Below are 27,727 nucleotides of genomic sequence, written 5' to 3'. Positions count from 1 at the left end.
GGGGTCCCACAGTTCCTCGGAAACTCAGGCCCAAGAGCTCCACGGTTTCCCACCCGTGTGTCTACCCACAAACGTGAGAACGCACATCCATTTGAAAACTGGTATGCGCATGCCCAGAGCAGCAATGTTCCCAACAGCCAGAAAGGGAGCCAGTGTCAGGAACCAGTCACAAAAGGCCACGTACTGCTTGGTTCTCTTCATACGAAATGTTCCGAACAGGCAAACCCACACAGACAGCAAATCAGTGGGCGCCGTGGGCTGTGGGGGAGGGGAGAGGGGCTGACCTGTGAACAGGTGCAGGGTTTCTTCTGGGGGTGACAAAAGTGTTCTGGAATTAGGGGGGTGACGGCTGCATGACCTTGTGAATATACTAAAAGCCACTGAATTATACACTTTAAAATGGAGATTTTTACAGTATGTGAATTATGTCTTAACCAAAATAACAAGCTGCTACAGAACCCATTCCAGGGTGTCGTCAAAGAGAAATGGGACAGGTGGAAAAAGAGCCCGTGACACAATTCTTTTTTGCTTCATACAGGTAATGCATATTTATTGAAAATTTTCTTCACCGACAATGGTGAAATCGAGACCCCATTATTACAAAACATGATGGCAGTTGAGACTTATAAAAATAAAGCGAAGGTCTATGTTTCACAGATCTGTGCAATCCGCCTTCAACTCTCAGGCTGTCCTTTCATCAAGAAGGAGATCATGGAATCTGGTATCCCTCGTGATGGAACAGTAAAAAACCGCATTCCATTGACAAAAAAAATAGCTTTGCTTCCAAATAGCACAAGTCTTTAAAGTGACTTTTTCCCATCAATAAATATAGAAAATAGCCTTAATGAGTGTATCTTAGCTTGGTCAGTTGTGTTGTTTAAAAGTACATCCTCCCTCTCGGGTCAGAAGACCCCCGACAGCCTCTGACATTCTCCGAGTCTTTGGTGCATGCGGCAGCTGGGTGCGGTGCCCCTGAGGCTGATCCGTGGACCCCTCCGGCGGGACCCTGGCCACAGCACACTTCAAGCTGCACGCGAGCCTCCCCGCATCACAGGGGGAGGCCCATGCAGAACGGACTCCCAGAGCCCTGCAGCTGAAGACTCAGGCCCTTTCAGCAGGCGGCCCCTCTGGAATCATCACGGCTCTGCCTGCCCACCAAGGCGGTCAGGAAAAGGCTCTCTCCGACTCTCACCGTCAGTGGTCTAATGTCACACGGAAGGGGTCTTTGGTGGGTGAACTTGCTGCATGAGCTGTGGGCGCTTCACCCTGGGTTTCCTCCGCTTCGGCCTGCTTTTGGCCTTGTTGATTTGTACCACAAAGAAGGCCAGGACCACCATGGCTCCCAAGAAGGCAAAGACGGGAATGGTCTGGCCCACCTCCTGGTTGTAGCGGCCAGGCATGATCCCTGCAAGAAGACAGCAGGGAACGATCAGTAATACCACAGCTCCTTCTGCCACGATAGGCAGGCTCATCAGAAATGAAACGCTAATAAGCTCATTAGCTGGGCTGGCAGGACAAACATAATTTTTAAACTTCAGTTAAACAACCCAGGCCATTAATAGAGTGACTGAGAGCGACCTGCAGCCTCGCGGTTGAGCCTGGCAGCTTCTGAGCATGCTGGGTGCGTCTGCGGGGAGGTGCAGGGAGGTCTTCGCTCCTCTCCACGCTCATCTCAGACAAAGACCAGGACTGGCCTCCCTTCCGTCACAGAAAATCTACAATGGAGCTGCCCTGAGCTGCTTTTTGTTTAAAACAGTGAAAGATGGACATGTTTGGAAGCTGGGAAGTTAACAGCGTGCTTCTTTCCTAGCTGAGTGGAAGGAGGGGAAGGCCAGGCAGGAAGTTAAGGATGGTTGGCTGTGGCCCCACCTCCTGGGAAAGCCTTCCAAGGGGACACGTGGTCGGAAATGAAGAGTGGTCCCTGGAGAGCCCTGGCCTCACAGTCAGAGTTACTCTGTAACTGAGCAGTGCAGGGACCCCGTAATTCCTGCCCCCAGTGCACCCCAGGACCTGCAGGCGAGGCCCTCAGGGGCTTGGCACCAGCACACAAAGTTCCGAGGGTTGCACTGAATGGGCAGGGGCACCCCTTCTAATCTCTGGAGTTTCTGGCCGACTCCCGGAACCAGAAGAGATGCCGCTTGGGAGCTGTACACGCCGGGAAGAGCCCAGGGGTACCCAGAGCAAGAGCTGCCCACACACCGCTGAGATGACTTGGTGCCGACTGCCCCGGGAGCGGGAGGTCCTGTCCCAGACCGGCCAGTCAGGCCAAGGGCCATCATCTGTAGAGGGTACATCTGATGTCATTTAAGGTGAGGGAACAGAATCAGGGACAGGGCAGGGCATCAGTGGAGACCTCTGGGCTGAGGGCTCAGGGGCCCAAACCAGCTGATGACAGGCACCTCCCAGGGTATTTAATACATGCTTGTTTGCAGAACTTAAATAAAAATGTGCAAGTTACTCTGTTGGAAAAAGTTTAAGTATAATACTGGGCCATCATAAAAGAAATTAAAATCTAAAAATCACAGAACTTTCTCAGGAAGATGATGCTGTGTTCCTCTTAGGCCTGCTTATGGCCTTGCTGCTGGATCCTACGAGGGAGGCCAAGACCGCTGTGGCTCTCAGGAAGGCAAGGAGGGAGCCGGGGGCCACCGCCTGGGGAGGGGAGAGGACTCTGAACAAAGCAGCGGGTGGGTCAGCACAATGCCGAGGCGCTGAGAACTGACCTCCAGGGATGTCCCAGGCTCCACTTTCTCCAGGAGACAAGGGTCTCACTTGAGGGCGATTCGATCGGAAGTTGGGTAATACCACTTTATCCAGGTCGATGGAGAGTAACTTCTGATGTTTCCAAAGATTACTTCAGGAAAATGGATTAAAACAAAATAAAAATAAGCAACTGTACTAGCCTAGGAAGCTTACTTAGCCAATACCTAAGAAACAAAGTGATTTAAAGAGAAACATGAAATTATGTCCCATTTACATCTACCTGAATGCAACTGTGGACAGCTATAGTGACAACTTCCAGGTCCTGAGACAGCAGGGTCAAAACTGAGTCCATACCCCTAGGATTTTAATGCCCGAACAGGGATTAGTCCTACTGGGTCTGTAAAGCTGCCACCTGGGAAATTCACTAGGCACTGGGAGAGGAAACACCTTAACCTCCAAAAGGAGCACAGGCCAGTGGGGCCAAAGGCCCATGGAGGTCTCTGCCTGGAAACGAATTTAGATGAATGCAAACCTATGCAGCAAAGGTGGCTTCCCCCTCTGCCAGAGGCTGTCTCTGCCCTCAAGGGCACCGCCAGCAGGAAGGAGAGTAAGGGGACATGCGGGAACCCAGGAGCTGAGGGAGGCGAATGGGGAGGAGCCACTGCCTGACCCCGGGCCAGGACGAGGAGAAACGGAAGCACGCGCTTTGGGAGACGTGCTGGACTTGTGAGAGCAGCACTGCCGCTACTCATTCCGAGATCAGAAGAACCGTTCAGGCCGGTACAACTCAGACCTGAAGGACAGAGAGGTTGACAGCCTGCGCAGAGCACTGGGGAGCTTGGGAGGACGCCTAGATGCGAGAGCAAAGAACGCAAATGGAAAAATGTGACAACAGTTCTGGCCAAAGTGAGGAAATGAAATAAATGTGTTTGAATTGAAATGAATAAATGTGTTGGAAATTATGAATTCCCCATTTTCCTGCTTCTTATTTTCATCTGGAAATGGCTGGCCTGTCTCTTACTTTGGCCAAGTGAAAGCACAGACGCTCAGCTCCACTGGCAATCAGGGGTGAGGCCAGCAGGAGGCCGGGCAACGCCAGGCCCGCGGAGGCGCAGGTGTCTGTGAGGGAGAGAGACACCACCGCCACACACTTCCCCCTGGGCGGCTGCCTGGAAAATACTGACGAGTGTCACACCCTGTTCTCCTCCATGTGCTTTACCTCTCCACGTCATGTTTAGTCAGTCTGAACATTAAACTGGCAATGTCCAATTACGGAATCAATGACATTAAGCTTTATGACTCTGTAGCTGGATATATATGGAGCTATATTTTAGTTCTAGAAGGTGATACCTACTCTGGAATTCACTTATCTAGCGATGGCATTTTCTAGTTAGGCAACTGTGGTAACAGTGCATGACGTTACCATTAATTTCACAAGGTTCTGATACAAGGAGAGAGGGGGGAGCCTCGCCCCGGGGTTCCCGGTGGGGCTGACACTCCTGCAGCTGCGCTGAGGACCCCTGACGCTCAAAGAAGACACCAGGGAAATGAGCCTGTGTTTCAGAGACCGACCAGAAACTGGCACTCAGCACTGAGGGACACCTGGGCCCTTCAAGGGCTGTCGGCAGCTGTCTGACACTGTCTCAGATCTCTCCAGAGACTCAGAATGGAGATGTAGGCCCAGGTCTCTGAGGACTGAGAATAACATTCAAGAAGACGTAAAATGTGAGATGAAGGTGAAGCCTGGTGGGTGCATGAGGAAGGAGTTCCTGAGCACGGCCGTGAAAATCAAATTCTAGGAGCTGTACATTATCGGCATGCTGGTGTCACACGGCTTATGTGAAGTGGACGGGCAGAGAGCGAGGATGCGCTCATCGGCTTGTCAGGACCCTGGACAGCACCATGGAGAACAGCTGGGTTTCGGCAACTTTAGCCAGCAACTGTCCAGTGAGCATGAATTGCTGACCACGGCTAGAATTAAAGTCTGGTGTGAACGCTAGGATAATGGTGGGTTATAAATAGATGACATGTAAAAATGGAATCTTATCAGAAATTTTTAAATGATAGGATGTTAACTGAAATGGAAAAGTACCAAGTAATCAAAGTCTCAGCAATACTGCTGATGAGAAGACAATCTGACAATGCCCAGTTGTCTATTAAGCAGGTTCTAAACCAGGACAGATGGTCTGTGAGTGGCGCACGCAGTGCTTCTGTTCATGACAACGGCAGAGCAGAGGCAGAGCAGAGGCAGCGCCGAGGTCCCCTCGCAGGCAGCCTCATTTTGGTAGCTCGTGGCAAAGATGGTGGTCCTCTGTGCCCTGCCACGTGCCCACTAGCCACACTAACACCTGTGCACGCTGAGACCCAGACAAAGGGGGCAGTCTGGCGAAGGGGGGGAGACAGGAGCCTCCCTGGAGGGGAGCCTGCTGCCTGAGGGCCGTGGGGTGCTCTAGCCGCCAGTGCACGTGCTGTGCTGCCAGTGGAGGGAGGGTGGTTTCTCACAATCCCCTCAAAGGAGAGGGAGAGGAGGGCCTACCCCACAGCTGCGCCGGGACTCCCAGGCAGGAAAAGCCCCCAGTCTCCTTGACAGATCAGGATATTCTCTACAGATAATTCGAATTTGGCTTCCAAAAAAATATGATGCAAATCAGAAGATCAAGTCCAAAAGTAAGAGAGGGAACCACAGATCAACAGTGGGCACCGTAAGAGAAGTGCCCTGGCAACGACCCTGTCCTGGGAGGAGGTCGCTCGCTCCCCCAGGCACGGCAGGGCACGGCAGCAGCACAGGGAGGAGGGCACAGCCACCCCTTCAACCGGGCTGGACCACTCTACCGTGAGCAGCCGGCCCCAGCCCCTCGGCGTGACAGAAGAAAGGACCCCTCTGCATTTCAGGATCAGTGTAGCAAACAGGAAGCACCCAAACCCCATGCCCAAGGAGTCAGAGCTCCTGTTCAAGTGACATCACTATCAGATAGCAGCTTTTCAAGCGAGAACAGACTGAAACCTAAAAATGCCAATTACCCAAAGCACATCTTCATGCAGAACACCACCAGAGAGCAGAATTCTAAAGGTCAACATGGGGGCTCACTAATTTAAATCACCACCACAGATGACAAGCTAGAAGACTTAATTATTTGATGATAATGCCAGTAAAATTCCATTTTCTTATTTAAAAAAAGTAATGACTCATAAGTCCTGCAGGACTGGAAAAGCACAGAAAGACACGAACCTGGGAGCCGTCTCGTTTAAAGGCTGTGGCTTGGCCCACGACAGGTGCGGACAGGCTGGCAGGGCCCGAGGCTCTGGGCCTCCCAAACGGGCCTCCAGGACCTTGGAGTAGCGGTGCAGGTGGTTCCCTGGGCGGCGTTGGCACCAACGGCAGGCAAAGGTCAGTGTTGTGAGGGTGCAAGGGGGAAAACAAAGCTTCATTAGTTTGTCTGCCTGCCTTCCTGCCGACAGGCCTGCAGCGCGCTCTGTTAGCCTGTGCTCCAGGTGAATTAGGAGTGCGACCGGACTGGTGACCCCAGGTGTGCTCGCTGCTGCGGGGAGAGAACAGCCGCTCCCTTTGAAGCAGCCACGTGCCACCCTGACTGACTGTAGTAACATGCACTGGGCTGGACTTGAGGATGCTAACCTACAGACATACTGCACACAAAAAAAATACTCTCTTTTGAAGTATTTAATTATCAGTCCAAAAAAACCAATCTGCATTTTCAAACTACAAAACTTTTTTATTTGTTAGATCTATGCTGTCCAATACTGTAGCCACCAGCCACGCATGGCTATTGACCAGTGGAAATAGCGTATCATGTGTTTAAGTAGCAACACTGTGGTGTACCAGGCTGAGGTATTTTGTTAAAGTGAATTCCACCTTTCCTTGTACCTTTTTAATGTGGCCACTGGGAAGCTGTGTGTTAGGTCTGCGTGTGGCCCACCCCACACCCCTTATACTCTCCTATGGACAGCGCTGCGAGGACCACCACGTCAGGCTGTGAGAGCTGCGGGTCAGCCCTGCCTGCGGCACAACCAGCAGGGAGCCTGCAGTCCCCACGCAGCCTTTTCTTCAGGCTCCAGGGCAGAACCACTGGGTGCTTTGAGCAGTTACCGTATTTTGCTGTGTATAATGAGCACTGTTTAGCCCAAATATCTGAGGGAAAAATAAGGATGCACATTATACATGGGTATAATAATCCCATGTGGAACTCGCACAAAACTGTGGGTGTGCATTGTGCACGGCAAAATACGGTACTTAACTTCCCTCAGCTCCTGTTTCTTCACTGGTGAATGGGAAGAATACTCTGCTTCCTCAGAGTTCTGGGAGGACCTAGCAAGGGACTCTGTGCGAAGCACCCCTGGCCTGGTGCCTCGTACCTAGTGAGAGCTCAAAGATGCTGGCCATCCCTCCCAAAGACCCCCAGGAGCCAGGGTCTTCGTCTGTGAGTGGGACACAAAACAGTAACTCGGAGCGGTGTGAGGACACTGGAGTGAGCACGGGCGAGCACGTGACACTCGTGTATGTGCCCTCGGTATGTGCCCACCCTGCGCTCGGGAGAGCGGCCCTGGCTGCAGGTTGGAGCCACAGGCCCCTATTCCACCTGCAGTCCTTAAGAAAAACCCCAGTGGCACCACGAGCTGGCTCCGTTCGCTGGCAGGCATGCCTATTTCCTGAGCCGGGCTCCACCCAGTGCCCACACTGAGCACCTGTGGGCCCACTCACCTTCCATCCTCTCCGGAGTGGCCAGGCCCGCCCCGCTGGGAGGGCGCTGCCGGTGCCCAGAATGGCTGAGGCTGGGAGGGGTCACCCCGTACGACGTGTACTGAAGGAGCGCGTCCAGGAGCCAAAAGCAGTCTGTGGGTTCAACAGGCATGCTGCTTAAGAATTAGATTTTTTAAAGAAATTTCTATAGGAAAACAAAAGTTAGCCCCATAGTGAGGGGGGGAGGGAGATGGGAGGTGAGATCAGATAAAAAATAAACCCCTATTCTTGAGAAACGTGCACTCTCCACAGTCAACGCCCACTACAGAGAACAGTAAGAAACCCAACCAGGCCTAGGCCTCACGCCCAGAACCAGGGCTCAGGCAGGGCGGCACCACTGTGCACTGGCCCCGCGAGCTGCTGGGGCACCACGGGGCTCCAGGTGCCTCACAATGAGGGCAGAATCCAGCTCATCCGGGACGGGGAGACCACGTGACATCCACTGAGAGAAGAGTCGGGGCTCCAGGAAAGAGGAGGAGAAAGGGGTGCCAAAGCCTCTGTCAATGGCCAAGGCTGTCCTGGGGGAAGGATCCTGATTTACACAGTGAGGGCAGAGCCAGGACCACAGTGTGTGCTCCACAGGGAGGTGGGTTCAAGATCAACACAAGTGCAGAGTCCAGTAACTTGGGCTGCCCTCTGAGTTGGTGAGCCCCGCCCACCGAGTGTGAAAAGAGAAAATCTCAATGACTCTGGGAGACACCACAGGGCGTCTCGGTGCTGGGCTGCGATCACAGCTCCCATCACCGAGCAGCGTGGGTGGACCCTTCTATCAAGAGACAGATGCTGCCGTCCTTAATCCTGGGACCGCTACTTCCACCCCAGTTCTCCCAGCACTGCACCGCCGAACCCTGTCAACACCAGCCCGGACCAGATGAGACTCCCTCCCGAGAGGTGACACCACCCCTAGAAGCACTTGTCGCACTAGAGAGCGCTTCTGGCGGAGTGCTCGGGCCCCGAAGGTCGTCCTCTACACTGCTGTCTGAAGTGTAAGGACTGAGACAGTCCTCTCGGCCATTTAAAACGTTAATAGAAAGTCTTACAGGAAATTTTAAGTCTTAAAAAAAATCTCTGTGGAAATAAAACATTAACCCTTCTTTCAACTGTGACTTTAACCTTTGCCTTTGATTTTCAAAAATACCAATCTGATGCCAAGGATGCACGTGAAACACTAGAAACGTCAACTTAAGTCAGAGGAGACGTGAGCCACACAACTCCCAGGTCACGCTCTCCCGGCCGTGCTCCTCCAGCTTAGTGTGCCCACTGTTCGCCAGGGTGAGGGGGAGATGCCCCACGCTCCCCTCAACCCAGTTCTGCAGGGAGTTGGAAGACGAGGTCTCAATCCTGGTTTTGTCATCATCTGACCACAGAAAAAGGCGGACCACTTTCCCCACTCCATCTCCCGCCTCACGAGAAGAGAAACACAAGCTGCGCCCGGGCTTGGAAGCTGCATCGAGAGGTGCTGAAGAAGAGGGTGCTCTGCCCTAGCTCCCTCACCGGTGAAGGCTCCGAACCGCCAAAACGCCCTCGTCTGGAGGGCAGCCAAGTGCTGGCCCTCCAGGGCACAGTGGCCCGACCCAAGAGGAGCACCTGTGTGGTAGTGGCAGTGACAGACAGGCCCAGAGTGGGGGTGGGCCTCGCAGGCTGGGTGAGGCAGCAAAGGGTCTCTCCACTGAACCACAGCAGTGCTGAGCTGTGCTGAGCCCTGCTGGCCCCCCGGACAACGAACATGGAGGCGAAGGCAGTGGAGGCGGTGAACAGGTTTCATTTTGCCTATTAAATGCATCCAGACTCATGTATCTATCAAGATATCCCAAGCAATCAAAGCAGCAGGAACTGCCCCTGCCATACCTGGCCCTCGAGAGCAGGTCTCTATTAATTTAACAGCAACTCAACGGTGCCTTTTTGGGGACAAGGGGGAGAAGGGATGTGAATGTCGAAGTCACAAAGCACAGTCTACTCCTCAGCCACGCCTGCAGTGCTCACCCTTCTGTCGGTGACTGTCATCCAAGCAGTTGGAGTCTCCATACAACACAATCCGGCCTCCGCCCTCAGCGGGAATCTGATAAAGCCCCAGGATGGGGACGTTCTCAACGACTGCTGTTTCCTGCTTTAAAACCTCCAACCCTGAAACAACACAACAAAAACAATGAGAATTCCTGTCGAGGAATTAATTACCTTCTAGCTGCCACTTAACATGTAAAAGAAATCAGAGCAAAACCTACTCTCCAATCATAGCAGCGCCAACTTTTAATAGAATAACAATGCCTTACGTGCTATTAATTCGGGTTAGCAAAATTCACTTGAAAGTGTGTACGTAACATTTCCATATCCAACCTCTTTCATGCTCACTTGAAATTGTAGTAACAGTATTTACACTTTCAAAGATCTCACTTTTCCCCTTTTATATTAAAAACACACACTTGTGTCCCTTCTCATGCTGAAAGGCTTATTATGTCTTTGGACTGCACCCACTAGGGGCAGCCGGCCAGGCAGCTCCTGCTAAACACACAGGTACATCCATACAGTCAGAGTCACAGGTATTCGCATCCACTTTCGTGTCTTATTATTCAAAGCTAGGACAAACACAACTAATTTTTTAAATATATGCCCACATATTTTAAATTTAAATTTAAGATATCTGTCATATTAACCCCACAAATTCAAATGTTCCAAAGCAGAGCCTTCTTATTGGTGCCCAAGCAGATGGCGCACTGTACGACGTGTAGTGAACCGGGAAGTCAAAGACGCACGCGGGCCGGAGGCAGCACCTGCCGGTGACACCAGCACAGGCTGCGGGGTCTCTGCCCCTGAAGCAGCACACTCCTCGGCACTAGAAGATGCCCGTCTTCGTCAGAACCCAGTACTTGGCATGTTGGTAACATCTAAAATGCCTGCGGCTACTAAAACGCAGCAGTCCTGCGCTCTGCGTTGAACCCACTTGGAACTGAGTGGGCGGGGCACAGGGAAGTTGGGGGGCACATGCTGTGCTGCCACGGGCCTCACAGCCCCATGTTTCACAGTTTGTTTCTGACGACAAGACCCTTTGTGATCCAGGGGAACCCAGATTTTCAAATGCCTCTTGTGCCCAACGGACCATTCAACTTAAAGCCTGCATGCGGATAAAAATCCCCTTAAAAAGGATTTCAAGGTAATTTTCATTTTCAAGCTAGCAGAACCCCGGATTGAAGTGTGTACCCGTAAGTCCACTTTTGATTCCTCTCCCAACAAAACGGCCATTGCCAGCTGGCCACAGGACCACTGCTGTGGCCCCTGCTTGGCCCCTACCAGTAACGACACTGCCCTGGGAGAGACCGACTCCAGGAAACACCACTAACCCACAGCGCACTGGGCCATGGGACTGGGAAGACATGACTGACTGTATACGTGCTCAAAGCGAAAACAGAGCCCTCTGAACACGGATCTAGTGATCGCCCCGCCTTGATGAAGGGAAAGTGCCCCTTCCACAAAATACAAAAACGCATTCCTCCCCAGAGTTACAAACAGATGACCGAGAAATCCTTCCTCCCTTCTTGTCATTTTCGACCAATGAAACTGTCCCTAATTTCCAATTATAGCAAATGGCAAACTTTGCAATGGAGGGCCTTCCATTGTGAAATTTTAAAAAGTACCAGCTTGCATGAGGACATGACTACTTCCTGTAAATCCCCACGGGCCTGCCCTGTGGGGCATGGAACAGTCTCCCAACCATTAGCAGAGGTGGGAGAGGCACGTGGTGCACAATCCAAGCCTGCCTGGGGCGAGGGGCTGCAGGAAGACTGCTGGCCTTGGGGCAGGGGGAGGCGCTGGCTCTGCCCTGCTCCCCAGATTCGCGCAGGGCACTCACTCAGCACAGTCCCAATGCAAAGGGGAGGGGAACTGCAGCATTTGCCTTCTTGGGTGATGCCCGGCTACAGTTAAAGAAACAAAACTGAAAGGGAGGACCTTTCTTTCCTTCAAATTCTTAAGGGAATTTTAAGAGAGGACCCTGTAATTTAATATCCTTTACCTTTATACAGCTAAGTGTCCATAAAATTTTTCTAAATTTTAGGAATTGGGCAATCATGGATGTAGAATTTACAGATCATAACAAAAATTTTAAGCAACTTTAAAGGTAGTTTCAAAAAATATCTACATACATGGAGGTGTAGGTAGACACGCTGTGCCTTCTCGCACAACCAAAAGGACAGGAACAAATTTAAAACCAAAAAACAACCAGAAGTGACAGAAAATCAAACTGCATGGAAGTCTGACAACCAAGGAGTTAAAGAAGAAACATCCATCCAGACAGGTAGGGGGGCGGAGAGAGGACTCGAGGCAAGGCGGTGGCTAGAGGACGGGGCAGGCAAGGCTGCGGCTGGTGGACCCAGCGAGGCAGCACTGACTCAAGAGCAGGACTAACCACCATTATTCCTCCCAAGTGGGGGAACAGGTGCATCTTATATTCCGAAAATGCGGTATATGACCCATGGACATTAACTAAAGGGGGGAATAAAGGGGAGAAAATGGGACAATTATAATAGCACAATCAATAAAATATATTTTTTAAAAAGCTTTATATATATATATATATGTATCTACACACATCCAACAGCCCCTCTCCTGCAGGGAATTTGACTTATTTTACAGTGGTTAGTATATACATAATATCCAAATTGTCGGCAAGAGGCTATCTTATCTATCTTTGCATCTCTCAGAGCTGCTACCCAGAAGTCTCACTTAAAGTAGGTACCATAAAAATGGTATTGCAATAAATTACAGAAACAAAACTGTTAATGCATATGGGGATTTCTTTTGGTGGTGATGAAAATGTTCTGGAAGTAGATGGGGTGACGAATGCACAACTGTGTGAATACACTAAAAATCACTGACTTGTAATCCTTTAAAAGGGTGAGTCATGTGATAAAACTGTTATTCCAAAGGAAAAAAGAAAACCAAAAAGCTATGACCAACATTCCTTACCTTGGTCTTTGAAAGTCTGTGTTATCACTACGCCATCTTCTGGAAACTTGGCGATGCTGCACCCTGACGCGTAGTACACTGTGAACACAGAAACACAGGGCATTCTATCAACAGCTACTCATTGACCTACAATGCACTCTTCAAACATTATGTTTTCTAAAACTGTTTCCAGTCTTAGGAGAGGAGCCGCTATTACTGCCTGGTCACACTTAAATTACAAGGAATGACCTCCAAGTTGAAGTTAAAAAATACCACTGAGATCAAGTTTCTGGACAGGTGTTAGAGTCAGCTCTGTCACAGACCTCTACCAGCTAAGGCAGGACGAGCGGAACCCGTAACAACAGTGCTCAGACACAGTCCTGGAAACGCTCCCACAACCAGTCTGGGGAAACTTCTGATTCGAGACTTGCAAGGTTACTGTACAAACAGCATTACGTAAATAACCAGGGACCTGTGAGGTATTCCCTATTTGGGAAAATACAGGACACAGAGCACCATATAGGTGGCACTAAAACTGGAAACACATGCATAAAACACCTTCACTAAACACCCTGGACAGGCCCAGCGTGGTTAGCACCCAGCCTTCCAGATGTTCCCCATGAAGACACTGAACCATCCTCTCTGTGCAGCCCAGCTTCTTCAAGGAGCACACCATTCCTCTCTCTGAAACTCAGACTCTCCTGCAATACCGCATCCTATCAAAACACAAGCACAAAACCTTACTGTCATGGCTCGCCAAGGTGAAGTCCCCTTCGTATAGGCCATCGCTGAAGGCCATGTTCCAGACAGAGAGAAGTTCGTTCAGAGCTGGGATGTTGGCGCCCCCGGTGTCCGGCATCCACCACTGCCTGCGAAAGCGACCACAGGCCGAGGAAGGAAAGAGCTGGAGCGCTCCCTGCACACTGTCTTCACGGCAAACCTCAGCTTCCTCTGCCAGGGCCCGGTCCTGCCACACTACGGTTTTAGATGAAACTAAAAGCCACAGTTTGAGCAATACTGTGACATTAATGCTTCAGCCAGGGGGCAGAGTAAGTCTAAGTTTATTTCATAAAATGCACCCCACGTGACATGAATACTCTGCATATTAAGCCTAGACCTCGAGAGGGTCAATGAAGAAAAAGAGGTAAGGAAGAAGCTTATAAAATTCATCACAGACTCCAAAAAAAAAAAAAATACAAACCATATTACTGGAATGACATTCATAATGCACTGGGAATCCTTGATCGGTAACTAATTTACTAGAAAATTTCTTTAACTAATGGGTCCTTTGGGGCATTTAAATTTGTCTAGATTCAGTGATACGGCAACAGAGGAATGGGAAAGAACCAGACAGAAATTTAAAGCTCAAGTATCTACAATCAACAAGGAAAGACAATGAGCTTTTAAATTAGTACCTGGAGTCAATGAGCATTTTACTGACTTCACAAGGGTTTCCAAGAACATCTCTACTACATGAAGAGACGGCTTTCTCTAACCAGGGGTCAGAACCTGTCCCTGACAGCTGAAGAGACCACCCATGGGTCAGACACTTTACGTATTTGCTAGGTAGAACTTAACTCCCCAAAAGTGAAATTTCTTGTCAAATACCAACTCATATCAGTACCTAGTGTTTTCATCGTAAAACTTGACTTTTCTCATGACAGACGTGTTGTACCAATCGCTGAAGACAATGAGAGAAAGGCCATTGTCCACGTCCCGCCGCAGTTTGGCCACCTCCTCGGGGAAGTACTCCTCCTCGCTGTCCACCATGAGCAGAGTTCCTGAGGGACAGAGTGCCAAGCTCTGAGAAATTTCCCCTCCAAACGACAGGATGCCACTGTTCCAGAAACACAGTATTTTACTGGCAGCCACACCTCAAGTTACTGGCTTTTGACATTTTGGCCTGCACCCCCTGAACTGTGTTAGAGGATGGTGAGGAAGAAGGGGCCAGGGCCCTGCAGTGCAGAGACACCAGCTGGCTGTGCCTTCTGCTTCGTCTGCGATGCCCCACACACAGATACTTCACTTACTGGAGAAGAAGCAAAACATGGGGCTAGAGCTTCTTTGCTCTAGCAAAGAAATGAATAGATTAAAAAATGTTCAAGCGTCTTTGTCCCAGTCATTGCAACAGTGCCGTGTGTCCTGCGAACATTACCACTGTCCCCACCAAGCAGAATATGCACTGGTCCGCTTGGCACCTCGTTCTGGCCTTCACTGGGACCGGGGACCCCATGTGTGCCCTTTGCTGGCCTCTCATTTAAACCGTGATTCACCTTTCAACCTTTCCACAACACCCAACAGAGAGGAGAGAACACCTGGCTAGCACCTTGTTGCTGCTCACCATACTGATTAGCATCAAAGCACGTGAAGGGGGAGCCGAGGACTTCAACAAAGTAGCCCATGCTTCTCAAGTGCTGGTACATGTCCCTGAAGTTGGTATGGATGTGGTCACCATTCCTGGAAAACACAAGGCCTGGCATTAAAATGCTCAGTCTCTGCTCGGAGTGAAGGCTACCTAGCCGCAGACTGAGCTCCTGAAGCCCGGCTGTGTCTGTGGGAGCACAGCTCCAGCCCCAGCAGAGGCCTGGCGGTTGAAGGGGAGGAGGCCAGCCACTGGCGCAGCAGCCTGCAGGCTCACTCTCAGACCGGCAGGGCCGGTGCATGAAATGGGTGTTAGGAAATTGTGCTCACGGCACAGGAATGGAGAGATAAGTTGACAAGGAGAAATGGCCAGACATGCGCCGAGGCATCACTTTAGCAGTGGCACACATGTACACGGCTGGCAACCACTAGCATTTGACAAATTCTGTACAGGAACGCAGACCTGCGGGACAAGCCACAAAGGGCAAGTGAACTAAGACAGTGACGAACAGTTAACTTTACATCACTGCTACTAATCACCTTCCCAGCCTTTCTCCTCCTTAACATGCTTGTACTCCTACTGTGTACTCTACGTCGGCTGCCTACCCAAATGCCCCAAGGAGCACCGAGGGGTCCTTCTATCTGCTGCCCCCACCTCACAGCCCATCAGAGTCCACGTCCTCAGCAGGGCTGAACCCATGTGTTCCCCTCTGGGCCCACGGCCACTATCCTGTCAATTTCTTCTCACTTCTTGTCTTCCTGCCTCTGGTCTGAGCCCCTCCAACCTGCCTTCCAGAGAAATCTCTGAAAGGAGCAGAACTGACCTTGTAAGTGTCCTGCTCAACTCCATCATCACTGCTCACTGTTTTCAGGGTCAAGCCCAAACCCCTTTACTTACACTAGGGCAGAAACGAATTTGGCATTTGGGCAGGACAGTCGGCCCACCTGCCCTGAAAGGGCTGTGATGGAGCAGGGCCTGGAGGCTTGGGGAGGACACACCAGGAAGCCTGGCATGTGAAGAAGTCTGGAGAGGCAGCCACTGGAGTTTTAAGCAAGCTGCAGTGGAATTTATATCTTCTAGTGACCAGGGCTGCTGCATGGACAGTGGGACTTAAGGAAGAGACAGTGGCAGCAGCCACTTGTCAGGAGGTGACTGATGCCATCCAGGCAAGAGATGATGATGGCCTAAACAAGAGGGGGAGCGGAGGTGGCAGCCGCCAGCTAGGGCAGGAATCAGGACATGTTCGGAGAGAGGACTAACAGGATTTGCAGAATGATTCAACAGAAGTCAGGGAAGGAGAACAATTAAGGATGACTTCAAAGCTCTTTACTGCACAGTCGTGAACGTCTGAAGGGAGACTTGCAGGGGGCCTAGGAGCACGACAAGGACCTGCAAAGTCGCGGGAGTCGGGCTCAGTCAGGAGCAGCGTCTGCTTCCCACAGGGACACGCCCCCTAGTCCTGCTGTGGAAGGACTGGGGGTGGGGGGTGACAAGCGTCATGGCTGGTGGCTGCTTACCAGTCCAAAGGGTCGTTCTTCATCCTCAGATTATCCCTGGGGAAGTAGCCAGGTGGATAGCGGAGGTTGTGGTACTGGTCCCAGAGGATTCTCTTGCTTCGAGGAGGAGCAGGAATTATCTTCACCTTTATCGGGAGCTTTACTGTGGAAGTCTGTTCTGCACCATTTTTTGACTGGAAAGAAAAAAGAAACTTGAGGCGCCCCTTTTGCTCAGAAGGTTTGGGGGTTTGTTTAAAAAGTTGATTCTATTTATCAATTTAATCCTAACAATTTGAACACAAGAATTTCCGATAACGAATGTAGAAAGGAACCTTCGTGTATCATAATTAATTCCATTCAAAACCTCAAGAATTTGAGGCCAAAAATTTACATTACCTTGTTCCCAAAACACTAGTGCTACATAGGATTAACCCTACATTTCCATTTAGAGAACACATATTTTCTACAATCACTCAGAGCTTGAAATCTGGCACAAAATAGTCCTATCTGCTGTTGCTCAGCAACAGAATCAAAGGCACCATCACTCATTACTGAGCTGGCTTTTAAGCTCCAGCTGCTTGCTCTACAGGCCCTAGAATCAGCGATGATGGCCTTCCAGCCTCATCACACCAACTGTGCTTCCAACCCGGAGACCCTGGGCACTCGGCCTGCCCCTCCCTGCCCGGCCTGCCCCTTCCTGCCCGGCAGGGGACGTGAAAGGTTCAGAAAAACAAGCGCCTCCTGGCGTGCACTCACTTCCGCCTCTGCTGGGGAGGCCACAGTGATCATGACGTGCCCCTGCGCAATGCCTTCCCAGGAAGCCGCCTTCTTGGTGACCGAAATGGAAATGGCCAGGTAGCCTGACCAAGGCCACAGCACGGAGGAGTAAGAGAAAGCCACTTCGATGTTGTCTCCATTCTGCGGTAAGTAGGGCTGCCACTCAGGCTGCGGGAGAAAAACCAGCAGAGGCCGAGGTGTAAGTGCTCACCTCCTCAATTATCTATAGCAGTGTCCAAGAAATACTTCGTATTTTAAATAAGGCAAAATGAAATTATACACAGATACCAAGCACCCTATAACCTATGTAGCCTATGGAGTGTCTAACACATCATCCACTAGAAAAGTCTAGAATCCACTATTTCTGAGAGCCTCCAATTTTAAAGAGAATTTTCCCCCCAAAGCTTAAAAAAAAAACAAGGAACACACAGTTTGACACACAACTTTCACCTGATAGAGAACTTCAACAAATGGAAACTCTCAGGTTCAAGGTTAAGATCCCACTTAGTTGTACGCTTAAAGAATCACATTAACAGAAAGGACTCAATAAAATGACGTGGATGCAAACTGCCCCCAAAGTCTGAAGCCAGTGATGGGGCAGGTGGGGGTTTACAGGACGCCCAGAGGAAGGGCTGGCTCGGCCCTTTCAGCCGCTCCCAGGTGGGAGGAAAGAGGAAAAAGGAAAGCATGAGAGGAGAGCATCTGGAAGAAACATAAATTAGCTCTTGTTCCAATTTTTCAGCATTTCAATAACCAGTATTTTAAACTAACCTAAATTACTAATGTCCCTTACAAGCCAGACAGCAATAATATATTACCCAAGTGAGTCAGCATATTTAAAAAAGTTCTGAAAAAGAGAAAAACATTTGTAGGATACGGTATTACAAATGAGGAGAGGGATTTTTAATAAATGGCCTTGAGATCACTGGTTAGCAATTGATAAAAAAGTTAATTTTTACAGATAAAAAATTACATATTCAATTACATATTTAATGAACATAAAAATTAGTAGAAAATGAAATTGAGATTTTTTTATTACATCTGTGGAGAAAAAGTTTCTAATTTTTGACACCGAAGGTCAAAATTCAACTACATGAAAATGTGAAACTTGACAGAACTTCTACCCCAAAATAAAAACCACCACTCAAAATTAAAAAATGATCTGTGGGAATTTTTTGCATAAAACACAACAATGGTAAAACACAACAATGGCAAATGTCTCTATGACAGGAAGCTCTTGCTCAGATGGATTGGGAAAACCTGAATTCCAGTATCAAAAAAGGGGCCAAAGCAATACAACGTAATTCACACGGGAGAAAATACAACCAGCAAACCACCCGGGGGGCAGTCAGCTCACAAATAACTGAAATGCACAATAGACAAGGCACCCACTTTACCCCTCTAAATTTAAAGTTAAAAGATGAACTACCTAGAAACAAACCCAGTGCCCACTAAACAAAATGAGATCCACCCTACCACGGAGTATGACTCGGCCATGAACAGGAAGGAAGCCCTGACACACACTACAACACAGCGAACCTTAAGGACATCGTGCGTGGCGAGAGAGAACAGTCACAAAAGGCCACGTATGCGGGGTCCCATGTAGGCAAACCCAGAGAGAGGACGTGTGTCCATGGTGGCTGGGGGCTGGGGCGGGAAGGAGAATGCCCAGTGACTGTAAATGGGTGTTTCTTTCTGGAATGATAAAGATGTTCCAGAATTGTACACTAATGATGGTTGCATCGCTGCTTGTGAATACACTTAAAAACTACTGAACTGCACAATTTAAAAGGGTAAATTACGGTATGTGAAATTTATTTCATTTTTTAAAAACCTTGTGGTTTGAAAAAATTAAAAAATGTACCGCCCAGTGCAGGCCTGGCGGAGACCGCGCCTGTGCGACCACCGGCAGCGGTCTGGGATGGCGGACTCTTCTCTCGGAGAGACTGGTGGGGAGGGCGCACCAGGAGCACCAATAACGTCCGCAGCCTCTGGATTCAGGATTCCAGCCCGGGGGGTTATGTTAGGGAAATAGTTCAGAAGAAAAGGAAACCACATGCGCAAAGATCTTCAGTGATATGTTTACATTTGAAAACCACCTGTTTTTTACTTCATACAAAGGGAAATAGTATGCAAATTATGATTTGACAGTTCTATGTAATATTAAACAACGATTAAAAAGTATTGGTGCCTGTATACATTTTTAAATGTTTCCAACACAATGAAAACTAAAAAAAAAGGAAAGACTAAATTTTTGCCTATTTTGCATAATCATAACAAAAAATACATATTTCAGGTAAGGGCTACAAAAGAATATTTAAAAAACAGTGGCTATGACCACTGTGCTTTGCACTGGAAACTAATACAAAATAATACTGAATGTAAATGGTACTTGAAAAATAAAATAAACCAGCTGATATGCAAATTTAAAAAGTAATGGCTATGTCAGTGTGCCGGTGCTAGAAGTAATTTATCTGTTCTCTTCCCTATCCTTTACTGCTGTGATAATGCTTATGCAGTAAGTATATAAAATATATAAAAATAAAATTCAGAAAAGACCATACCTCCTAGACCTTAAGGCCCATTACTCAGTAAAGAATAAAACAACTACAAATGGGCCTTTAATTATAGGTGGGAAATAAAGATAAAAGATCAAATGTAATTAGTTGATTCAGAAGTCAAACTCAAGATGCCAAAGTAAAACAACAGCAAATGGGTTTCACTAATTTATCCCTGAGTTATGTGTAAAAGACTTAGGGAAACACAGATCACTGCTTCTGATAGCCTGGTACCCCAGACAGGAGGAGAGAGCCTTTTCTGTTTCAATTTCAGGAGAAAATGCTAAGGCACCAAGGTCTGGGCCAGGACTAGGTTCACGGAAAGCCAGAGAGCAGCTTCACCTTGTCTACGATTCTTCCTGTGACGCCCATGCCGTTGAGGATCGTGACGTTGACAATGGTCGGCATTCCTCCGTAGTAGATGGGCTGGGAGCAGTAGGGCCACATGTAGGGACACTCAGTCAGGTCTATGTAGCTGGGGCTCAAACTGAAACAAAGAACACAGTGTTAAGAGTTCAGCACGCTGGAAAACAACACAGAAGTAGCATGACTGTGTAGGGAGAGTAACACTGGATCTGAGCCTTAGAAGGGCCTGCCTGCAGGGTTGCTCTCAGCAGGCATCTGGGAACTTGGCTTTGAAAGGCCCCCTGTGGGCCAGCGTGCCTGGACTGTCCAGTACAAACAATGAGATAGTGAGAAACACCTCCTTCCTTCTGCGAGTCTGGAACTTTGGTGGCTGCAGCTTGCAGAGAATGTGGACATGACCAGCCCCACGGAATGCCTCAGACTCAAAGAGTCTCAAATCACTGGGGCAAAGATGGACTTTTTAATAATCCAGCTGTGACAAATGGGTGATCACTTGGCAAAAGATAAAGTTACATTCATACCTTACACCACACACAAGAATGAACCCCAAATGGATCATGGAGTCTCAAGAAAATAAAAAGAAAGCAAACAAGTATTAGAAGAAAGCGTGGGTGAATTTCTCTTTCATCTCAGTGCAGAAAAAAGCTTTCTGTGACTCAAAACCCAGGAACAACAGCAACAACAGACTAATAACATTGGCTATTAAAAAAAAAACTGCATGGCAAAACACTTCATACAAAATCAGAAGACAACTGACAAACTGGGAAAAACATCTACAAATATATATCACCAACAAATGGTCACTAACCCTAATGTATGAAAAACCCTTAACAACCAAGGGACCAAAAACCCCAGAGAAAATGGGGAAAACAAATGTAGAGACACTTAGCAAGAAAGGTATAAACATGGCCGTCAGCTACAGACAAAAGCATTCAAGCTCACGCCTAACTAGAGAAATGCGAATTACAATAGTATCGAGAGACCATTTCTCACCAATTGGGTTGGCAGAAAGTAACTAGCACGATGGAACTTTCTGCCCATGAGGCTCTGAGAAAACAGACACTCACGAATCGCTGTGGAATATAAAACAGACATAATCCTTCTGGGGGAATGGAGTGAAACATCACAGAGCTCCTTCACCCAGCAATCCCACTTCTAAGAATTTTCTCTGAAGACACAGCTTCAACAAAACTAAAATGCTAGACACAAGGTTATTCTAAGCAATAGTTCATAACTGCAAAATGCTGGAAACAAATTTAAATGCCCAAATATAAATAAATGGATGAATAAACTATGGTACAACCACACCATGCAGCCATAAAAAGAAGGAATATCTCTATGAATTAATACAGAGTGATTTTCAGGATACTGTTAAATGAAAAAAGCGAAGTGCAGAGAATATTTGTAGTAATGCTATCCTTTGTGTAAGAAGGGCACATAAAAAAAATAGGGTGGGCAAGTAGGTTTACAGTTGTAAGTATGCAAAACAGGGTTTATTCTTGTATTATTACTAATTATTGTATTATTTTCCATACCAACAACTGTAAACCTACATTTGCCTACCCAGTATACATGTATCTGTTCACTTGTGCAAAAAGAAATACAAGAAAGATAAACCAACAACTGAGATTGTTACCCACAGGGGTGAGGGGGACAGTGTGGAGAGAATGGGGGAGTGGGAACAGGGACAGACAGATGAGGTCACATTTGTGTGCAGTTCTGACCTTAGAGCCATGGTAATACTTCACACACCTGATACATAACTGGTTGAAATCAACCAGAAGGTGGGGGGAATCCAAAAAGAGATACGAACATTGACAGATGAACTCAACTGTATTAAAACTGACTAGCAAAACCACACTGATGGGGTGCAGACAAAAAGAATTAACCTAACTTTGGAAAACAGTATGACTATATTCTGTAAAGCTGAAGATAAAAAGAACTCAACATAAATACTGTACTCAAGTTAGTAAATTTGTCTTTTGCAAGGGCATGGGTTCAAAAACTACTCAACAGGCATATACCAGGACAGAGCAGATAAGCAAATGAATTGTGGATGACGACGGCCAGGTTTCCTGCTGTTGGAGAGGAGCTACAGATAAGGAGAGGGGAGACTAGGCTGAGAATCGTGGTGTCGGGTGGGATTGGGAGACAGACAGACTCCCGGGTTCAGCAGACCTGCAGAGAGCTCCGTTGAGAAACAGGCACAGGCGTGCAAGCACAGACATCTCCCAGCGCTGTCTGCTGAAAAGGCCAGGGAACACCGATGAGCACAGCTGCAAGGAGCACACCAGACGCCCAGGTGCTGGTTCCTCAACACCGCTCTCCAACAAAAGGGCCCAGGCTGCTTGGAGAAAGAACTGAGACCAAGGCTGAACATGAACATGGTGTGCTGCCAGGAAGTGAGAAAAAGCGCTCAAAAAATGATGGAGACATCTGAAAAGACACAGGAGCCAACTAGAAGGAGCTCACATTGGCCAAATCAGGGACAATTTGAGCAACAAAATAAACAATGATATTATTGGAATGTAACCCACAGAGTCAAATAAATATCTGTGTTTCCATGCTGAATAAATAACTGAATACGTAAATGGAAGAGAAGAGATAGCTCTTCTTTACAGTAGAATTTGACTTAATGAGTGAGAGAAATACAAAGTCACCATGGGACGACCTCTGAAGTACTAATCACTGCAGGCAAGGACAATCAATGGGTGTTAAAATTAGTGAGCGAAAATGTTAAGCAACAAGATCTTCTGAAAGTGAACCCCCACGAGTGACACTTAGTAACTCACAAAGGGACAAAGAGTAACTGCAGGGGAGAAACCTGGCAGATGCCACCTAAGGCAGGCTCCAGGGGCCATGCTGCTGAAGCATAGCTATGGACACCTCCCACTGCTGCCCCTCCAGACCCTCCACCAGCTCTGTGCCAAGGCCCTGCTTCCCCTCACATCTCCCAGGGCTGCTCCTATCCAATATCGGAACACACAGGGGTACTAGGGCAGGCCTGTCCCTGTGGGACAGAGGGTCCTCTAACAGGTGACCTTGGTGCAAGGATCCCCCATCAGCAGACACATTTTCAGACCTGTGCTGCAGGCTGCATGCCTTCCTTTGTAACCCTCCTTCCTCCCACCTCTTTTTGCAGGTGCTGGGTCAGCATGGCAGTCCTGAGACTCTCCTGCCTCCTTCCCTTATCTTTCACAGGCCCCTCTCCCTGAACAGCTCTCTTGGGCAGCTAACCCCATCTCAGGGTCTGCTTCCTGGAGGGCCTGGACTGACACATCATCTAAATTAAATGATGGAAATGAACTCTGCCAGTAATGAGAGGACGAACACTAAGGAAGTGTCTTCGATTAGAGGAGACCAAGGAGACCTGACAACTAAATACAATGTGAGATGCCAGACTGGATCCTGGGCCAGGAAAAGGACAGTAGTGGAACAATGGGTGAAAACTGAATACATCCTACAGATTAATCAATGGTAATGTATCGACTGATTTCCAGACTTTGAGGCTTATACTACAGGGTAGGGCAATAGTAGGTTTACAGTTGTTTGTATAGAAAATGCAATAAATAAATAACTTATTCACTGTGTATAACTCGCACCCATGTTTTTGGCCCAAACTTTCAGGAAACAAAAGTCTTTCGATTTTTAATTCAATTATTTATATTTAGAAACAAAACTGATTACTGTATTCCAGGATATTATTTTGCATATGGATATCATTAATGCTTTCTAGAGTTACACTTTTAATGCATAAGCATAAATAAAAAAATTAAGAACACATATAGACACAGGCCCTAGCTTGTGTAGCTCAGTGGATTGAGTGCAGGCCTGTGAACCAAAGCATCGCTGGTTTGATTCCCAGTCAGGGCACATGCCTGGGTTGCGGGCCAAACCCCCTGTATGGGGTATGCTAGAGGCAACCATACATTGATGTTTCTCTCCCTCTCTTTCTCCCTTCCTTCCCCATCTCTCTAAAATAAATAAATAAAATCTTACAAAAATAAAACACATATAGATACAGAATTAGTACTACCCACGTATAATGTGTATCCTTATTTTTCCCTTAAAAATTTGGGCAAAAAGGTGCACATTATACATGGCAAAATACAGTAATAATACAAGAACAAACTCTGTGTTTCAGGTACAACTATGAACTTACTTTCTGCCCACCTCTGTATGGTTATGTATGATGTTAACATTAGGGAGAGCTGGGTGAAGGACAATGGATCCTCATGCACTACTTCTGAAACTGCTGTAAATCTAAAATATTCAAAATTAAAAATTTTTAAAAATTTCTTACCAAAAACACATAACCTCAAACTGATCATAAAAAAGCATCAGCTCTGGCTGATATGGCTCAGAGGATTGAACACCAGCCTGTGAACCAAAGGGTCACCAGTTTGATTCCCAGTCAGGGCACATGCCTGGGTTGTAGGCCAGGTTCCCAGTAGGGGGCTCGTGAGAGGCAACCACACATTGATGTTTTTCTTCCTCTCTTTCTCCCTCCCTTCCCCACTGTCTAAAAATAAAATAAACAAACTCTTTTTAAAAAAAGCAACAAAGGAGAGAATCCTAGAAGCAGCAAGAGCTAAGGAGGCAGTTGCCTACAAAGGAGTTTTCGTAAGACTGTCAGCTGATTTCTCAAAAGAGACCTTACAGACAAGAAGGGGCTGGAAAGAAGTATTCCAAGTCATGAAAGGCAAGGACCTACATCCAAGATTACTCTATCCAGCAAAGCTTTCATTTAGAATGGAAGGGCAGATAAAGTACTTCTCAGATGAGGTCAAGTTAAAGGAGTTCATCATCATGAAGCCCTTATTATATGAAATGTTAAAGGGATTTATCTAAGAAATCACTTTACTGTACATAAAAAATATGTACAGTAAAATGGCAGCAAACACAATTATCAACTACCACACCTAAAACAAAAACAAACTAAGCAAACTACTACAACAGGAACAGAACCACAGAAATGGAGATCACATGGAGGGTTATCCATGGGGCAGTGGGAGAAGGAGAGAGAGAGAAAAGGTACAGAGAGTAAGTAGCATAGATGGTAGGTAGAAAATACACAGGGGGAAGGTAATAATAGTATGGGGAAAGTAGAAGCCAAAGAACTCATATGTATGACACATGGACATGAACTAAAGGGGGGGAATGTGGGTGGGAAGGAGGGTGGAGGGGAGTGAAGGGGAGAAAATGGAACAACTGTAATAGCATAATCAATACAATATATTTTATAAAAAAGCATCGGATAAACCCATGGCAAGACAGTGTCTACAAAATAAGTAACCTGCACTCCCAAAGGAGTCAGTCGTAAATGACAAGACAGGTGAACTGTCAAAGGCTTAGGACACCAAGAAGATATGACAACTAAAGGCAACATGGGGCCTGGATCCTGGACTGAGCAGAGAACATGAGGGGAAAACTGTTGAGCTAGGACTAAAGCCTGCGAGTCTATTACAGTATCAATGTTCGCTTGTTCGTTTTAACAGTTAAGTTGTGGTCATTTAAGATGCTGGCATTACAGGAAGCTCAGTAAAGGGCATATGAAAACGCTTTATACCAAATTTCCAAATTCCTGTAAACACAAGATTATTTCAAAAGAAAGTTTTAACAGGAAATCATTTCAAACCATTCATATTAAAAATAACAGAACATCAGGAAGTAGAGAGCAGTTCAAGTTCTGGCAGCCGAAGCGGCAGAGTGAAGCTCTCCATGGGGACCCTGAGAGTAGTGTGACCAGCGACTAGTTCCCGTTTGGAGGCTAATATTCTGGGCAGAGGGAAATCGCCCACGGAACACAGCAAAAAGAAAGGCCTGTTCAAAAGGAAAACGTACTCACCTTGCCTGAGGTTTGTAGCTGTTGAGGATCTGATAGGCTCTGAGTAGGTCCAGCTTGCCGTGGCCTTGCTCGAACATATTGACACCAGGAAGCCTCCGGGCTGACGCAATCAGGGCCTGCTTCATACTGGCCGGATTCACCAGTTCACGTTTCTGGACGGTGCTGGGGGGAAAACCATGTATTTGCTCATTTTCTTGTAAAAGAGTGAAAAGCGGATTATTCCTAACCTACAAATGTGCAAATGTGACCTCCAATCTTGTTCTGTCTGCAATGATCGCTTCTTTGGTAGGGCCCATGCCAAGATAAAAATGAACGTCTCTCATTTCTGTACCACCTTCTGGAGTGACCAGTTATTAGCCTCCCGCGTGGCTTGTGAGAACAGTGACTCACAGATGAGTGCTTATTTATACTAAATGGGTCAGAAAAACATTTTTCCAACTAAATCGACCTTACAGGCTGTAGGCAGCAAGAAAGGGTAAGAGGTATTGGCTCCTCAGGGGAAGCCAGGAAGACGACGACGGACTGGGACACGACCTAGCTGGGAAAAGCAAAGGAAAACAGATGGGTTCTGGAAAGGGAAGCTGATGCAAGACAGGCAAGAGGCACAGCACTGGGGGAAGGCCCCGTCTCCACAGCGAAAGCCTGCCTTTTTGTTTCGGAGGCCTCTGTGGAGTCACCTGGTGGATGCAGCCTAACGGAACCGTGAGAACTGAGGCCCCCTTGAGTTTCACCACCAGGACATATCAGGACAGACTGGAACGCTCAGCTCTAATTGGCTAGGAACTCAGGGACGCCTAGGCAGTACCAACTTCTTAAGAATGCTAGCATTAAAAATTTATTTATTTTTGTGTATCTATGTATTATAAATACAAGTAAATTTTAAGCTCTAAATACAGAGAAGAAAATCCAGTAAGCAAAAAAAACTCTAAGTCCCTAAATCTTTTTCTATAATGTCAATTATTGGTTTGGAGTGTATGCAGGTTATTTTGTTGTTGTTTTTTTTTTTTAACAGGTCTGGATGGGACATCTGACATAAGGAGAAAAGGACATAAAATTCTCAATGAAAATAAAGAATCGCTAAAAGCTCAACTATAGGTCAACTATCTTCCCCTCTTCCTGTCAATAAAGCAAGACCAAAGGTCAGGTTCCAGTTCTTTACGGAGCTGGAAGCTAAGGAAGCAGTTCTTTGTTGCTTGGCACCAGTTCTGAGCTATTTGTGAGGCCATAAAAATACTTCGGAACTACCACAGTGGCATTTTCATCTGCTGCAGGGAGATGGGGGAAGTGAAAGGTTTCCCTGACACTGAAAATGTCTGCACTTGGAGATGCCACTGGAAATGGAAAGCTCACTCTCCTCATCCCCCCACTCATCTGACAGGAGGGAGATTTGACAGACTTGACAGCGGAGTCTGAAACCACACCCCTGCTAAAAATCACAGCACGTGAGAGACGTACATCTGTATTTTTTGTTTACAATCAACAAGAGTGGAAACAAGGGCATTAGTACAGAAGCCAAGTGAGCCAGGTAACTCCACAGTCTGCATTCCCTTCCCACTTCTTTCACTGTACGTAATGGGGTGAGAAAACCAGCTGGAACAGGGGGACAATGTTTCCACCAGGCACATGGTTATTCTTCAAAGACTACTCTGGCCAACGTCAACAATTTCAAGAATTTGGCTCCCAACTACAAAGAAAGAATGAGAAAGGAGGAAAAGAGGTAAACATCTACCTTTATGGAGGATTACTAATAAAAACATCTCTGGCATTAGGAGCTAAAATCAACATAAATTTACTTGTTTTTAAAGAGAAATTTAAATGTAAAAACATTCACTATCATTTGCCTGTTCTAATTTAATTTTAAAATTAACATGAAGGACAGCTTTAAAAACGTAGAGTTTTATGTTATCACAACACAAAAGCTCA

At 47.5% G+C, this 27,727-nt stretch overlaps 1 protein-coding gene across 2 annotated transcripts in view; it reads right to left on the bottom strand.

The window, feature by feature from the left end:
- Nucleotides 1-521: 521 nt before the first annotated feature.
- MBTPS1 (membrane bound transcription factor peptidase, site 1) overlaps nucleotides 522-27,727 on the bottom strand; it is a 53,277-nt gene continuing 26,071 nt past the window's right edge. For both annotated transcript variants that reach the window (XM_045818818.1, XM_045818817.1), the window contains exons 11-23: nucleotides 25,805-25,966; nucleotides 19,933-20,077; nucleotides 17,012-17,200; nucleotides 16,277-16,449; nucleotides 14,739-14,854; nucleotides 14,022-14,178; nucleotides 13,142-13,266; nucleotides 12,419-12,496; nucleotides 9,443-9,583; nucleotides 7,421-7,552; nucleotides 5,933-6,059; nucleotides 2,724-2,854; nucleotides 522-1,405 (exon numbers count right to left, since the gene is read on the bottom strand). In XM_045818818.1, coding sequence (XP_045674774.1) covers nucleotides 1,209-1,405; nucleotides 2,724-2,854; nucleotides 5,933-6,059; nucleotides 7,421-7,552; nucleotides 9,443-9,583; nucleotides 12,419-12,496; nucleotides 13,142-13,266; nucleotides 14,022-14,178; nucleotides 14,739-14,854; nucleotides 16,277-16,449; nucleotides 17,012-17,200; nucleotides 19,933-20,077; nucleotides 25,805-25,966 — 1,873 coding nt within the window. In that variant the 3' untranslated portion in view covers nucleotides 522-1,208. The remainder of the gene's footprint in view (nucleotides 1,406-2,723; nucleotides 2,855-5,932; nucleotides 6,060-7,420; nucleotides 7,553-9,442; nucleotides 9,584-12,418; nucleotides 12,497-13,141; nucleotides 13,267-14,021; nucleotides 14,179-14,738; nucleotides 14,855-16,276; nucleotides 16,450-17,011; nucleotides 17,201-19,932; nucleotides 20,078-25,804; nucleotides 25,967-27,727) is intronic.

The sequence above is a fragment of the Phyllostomus hastatus genome, unplaced genomic scaffold, assembly GCF_019186645.2.
Source record: "Phyllostomus hastatus isolate PE091 unplaced genomic scaffold, TTU_PhHast_1.1 phas_scaffold_345, whole genome shotgun sequence".
Lineage (NCBI taxonomy): Eukaryota > Metazoa > Chordata > Mammalia > Chiroptera > Phyllostomidae > Phyllostomus > Phyllostomus hastatus.
Note: the sequence above shows the minus strand (reverse complement) of the source record. Positions and strands in the feature narration are given on the sequence as shown.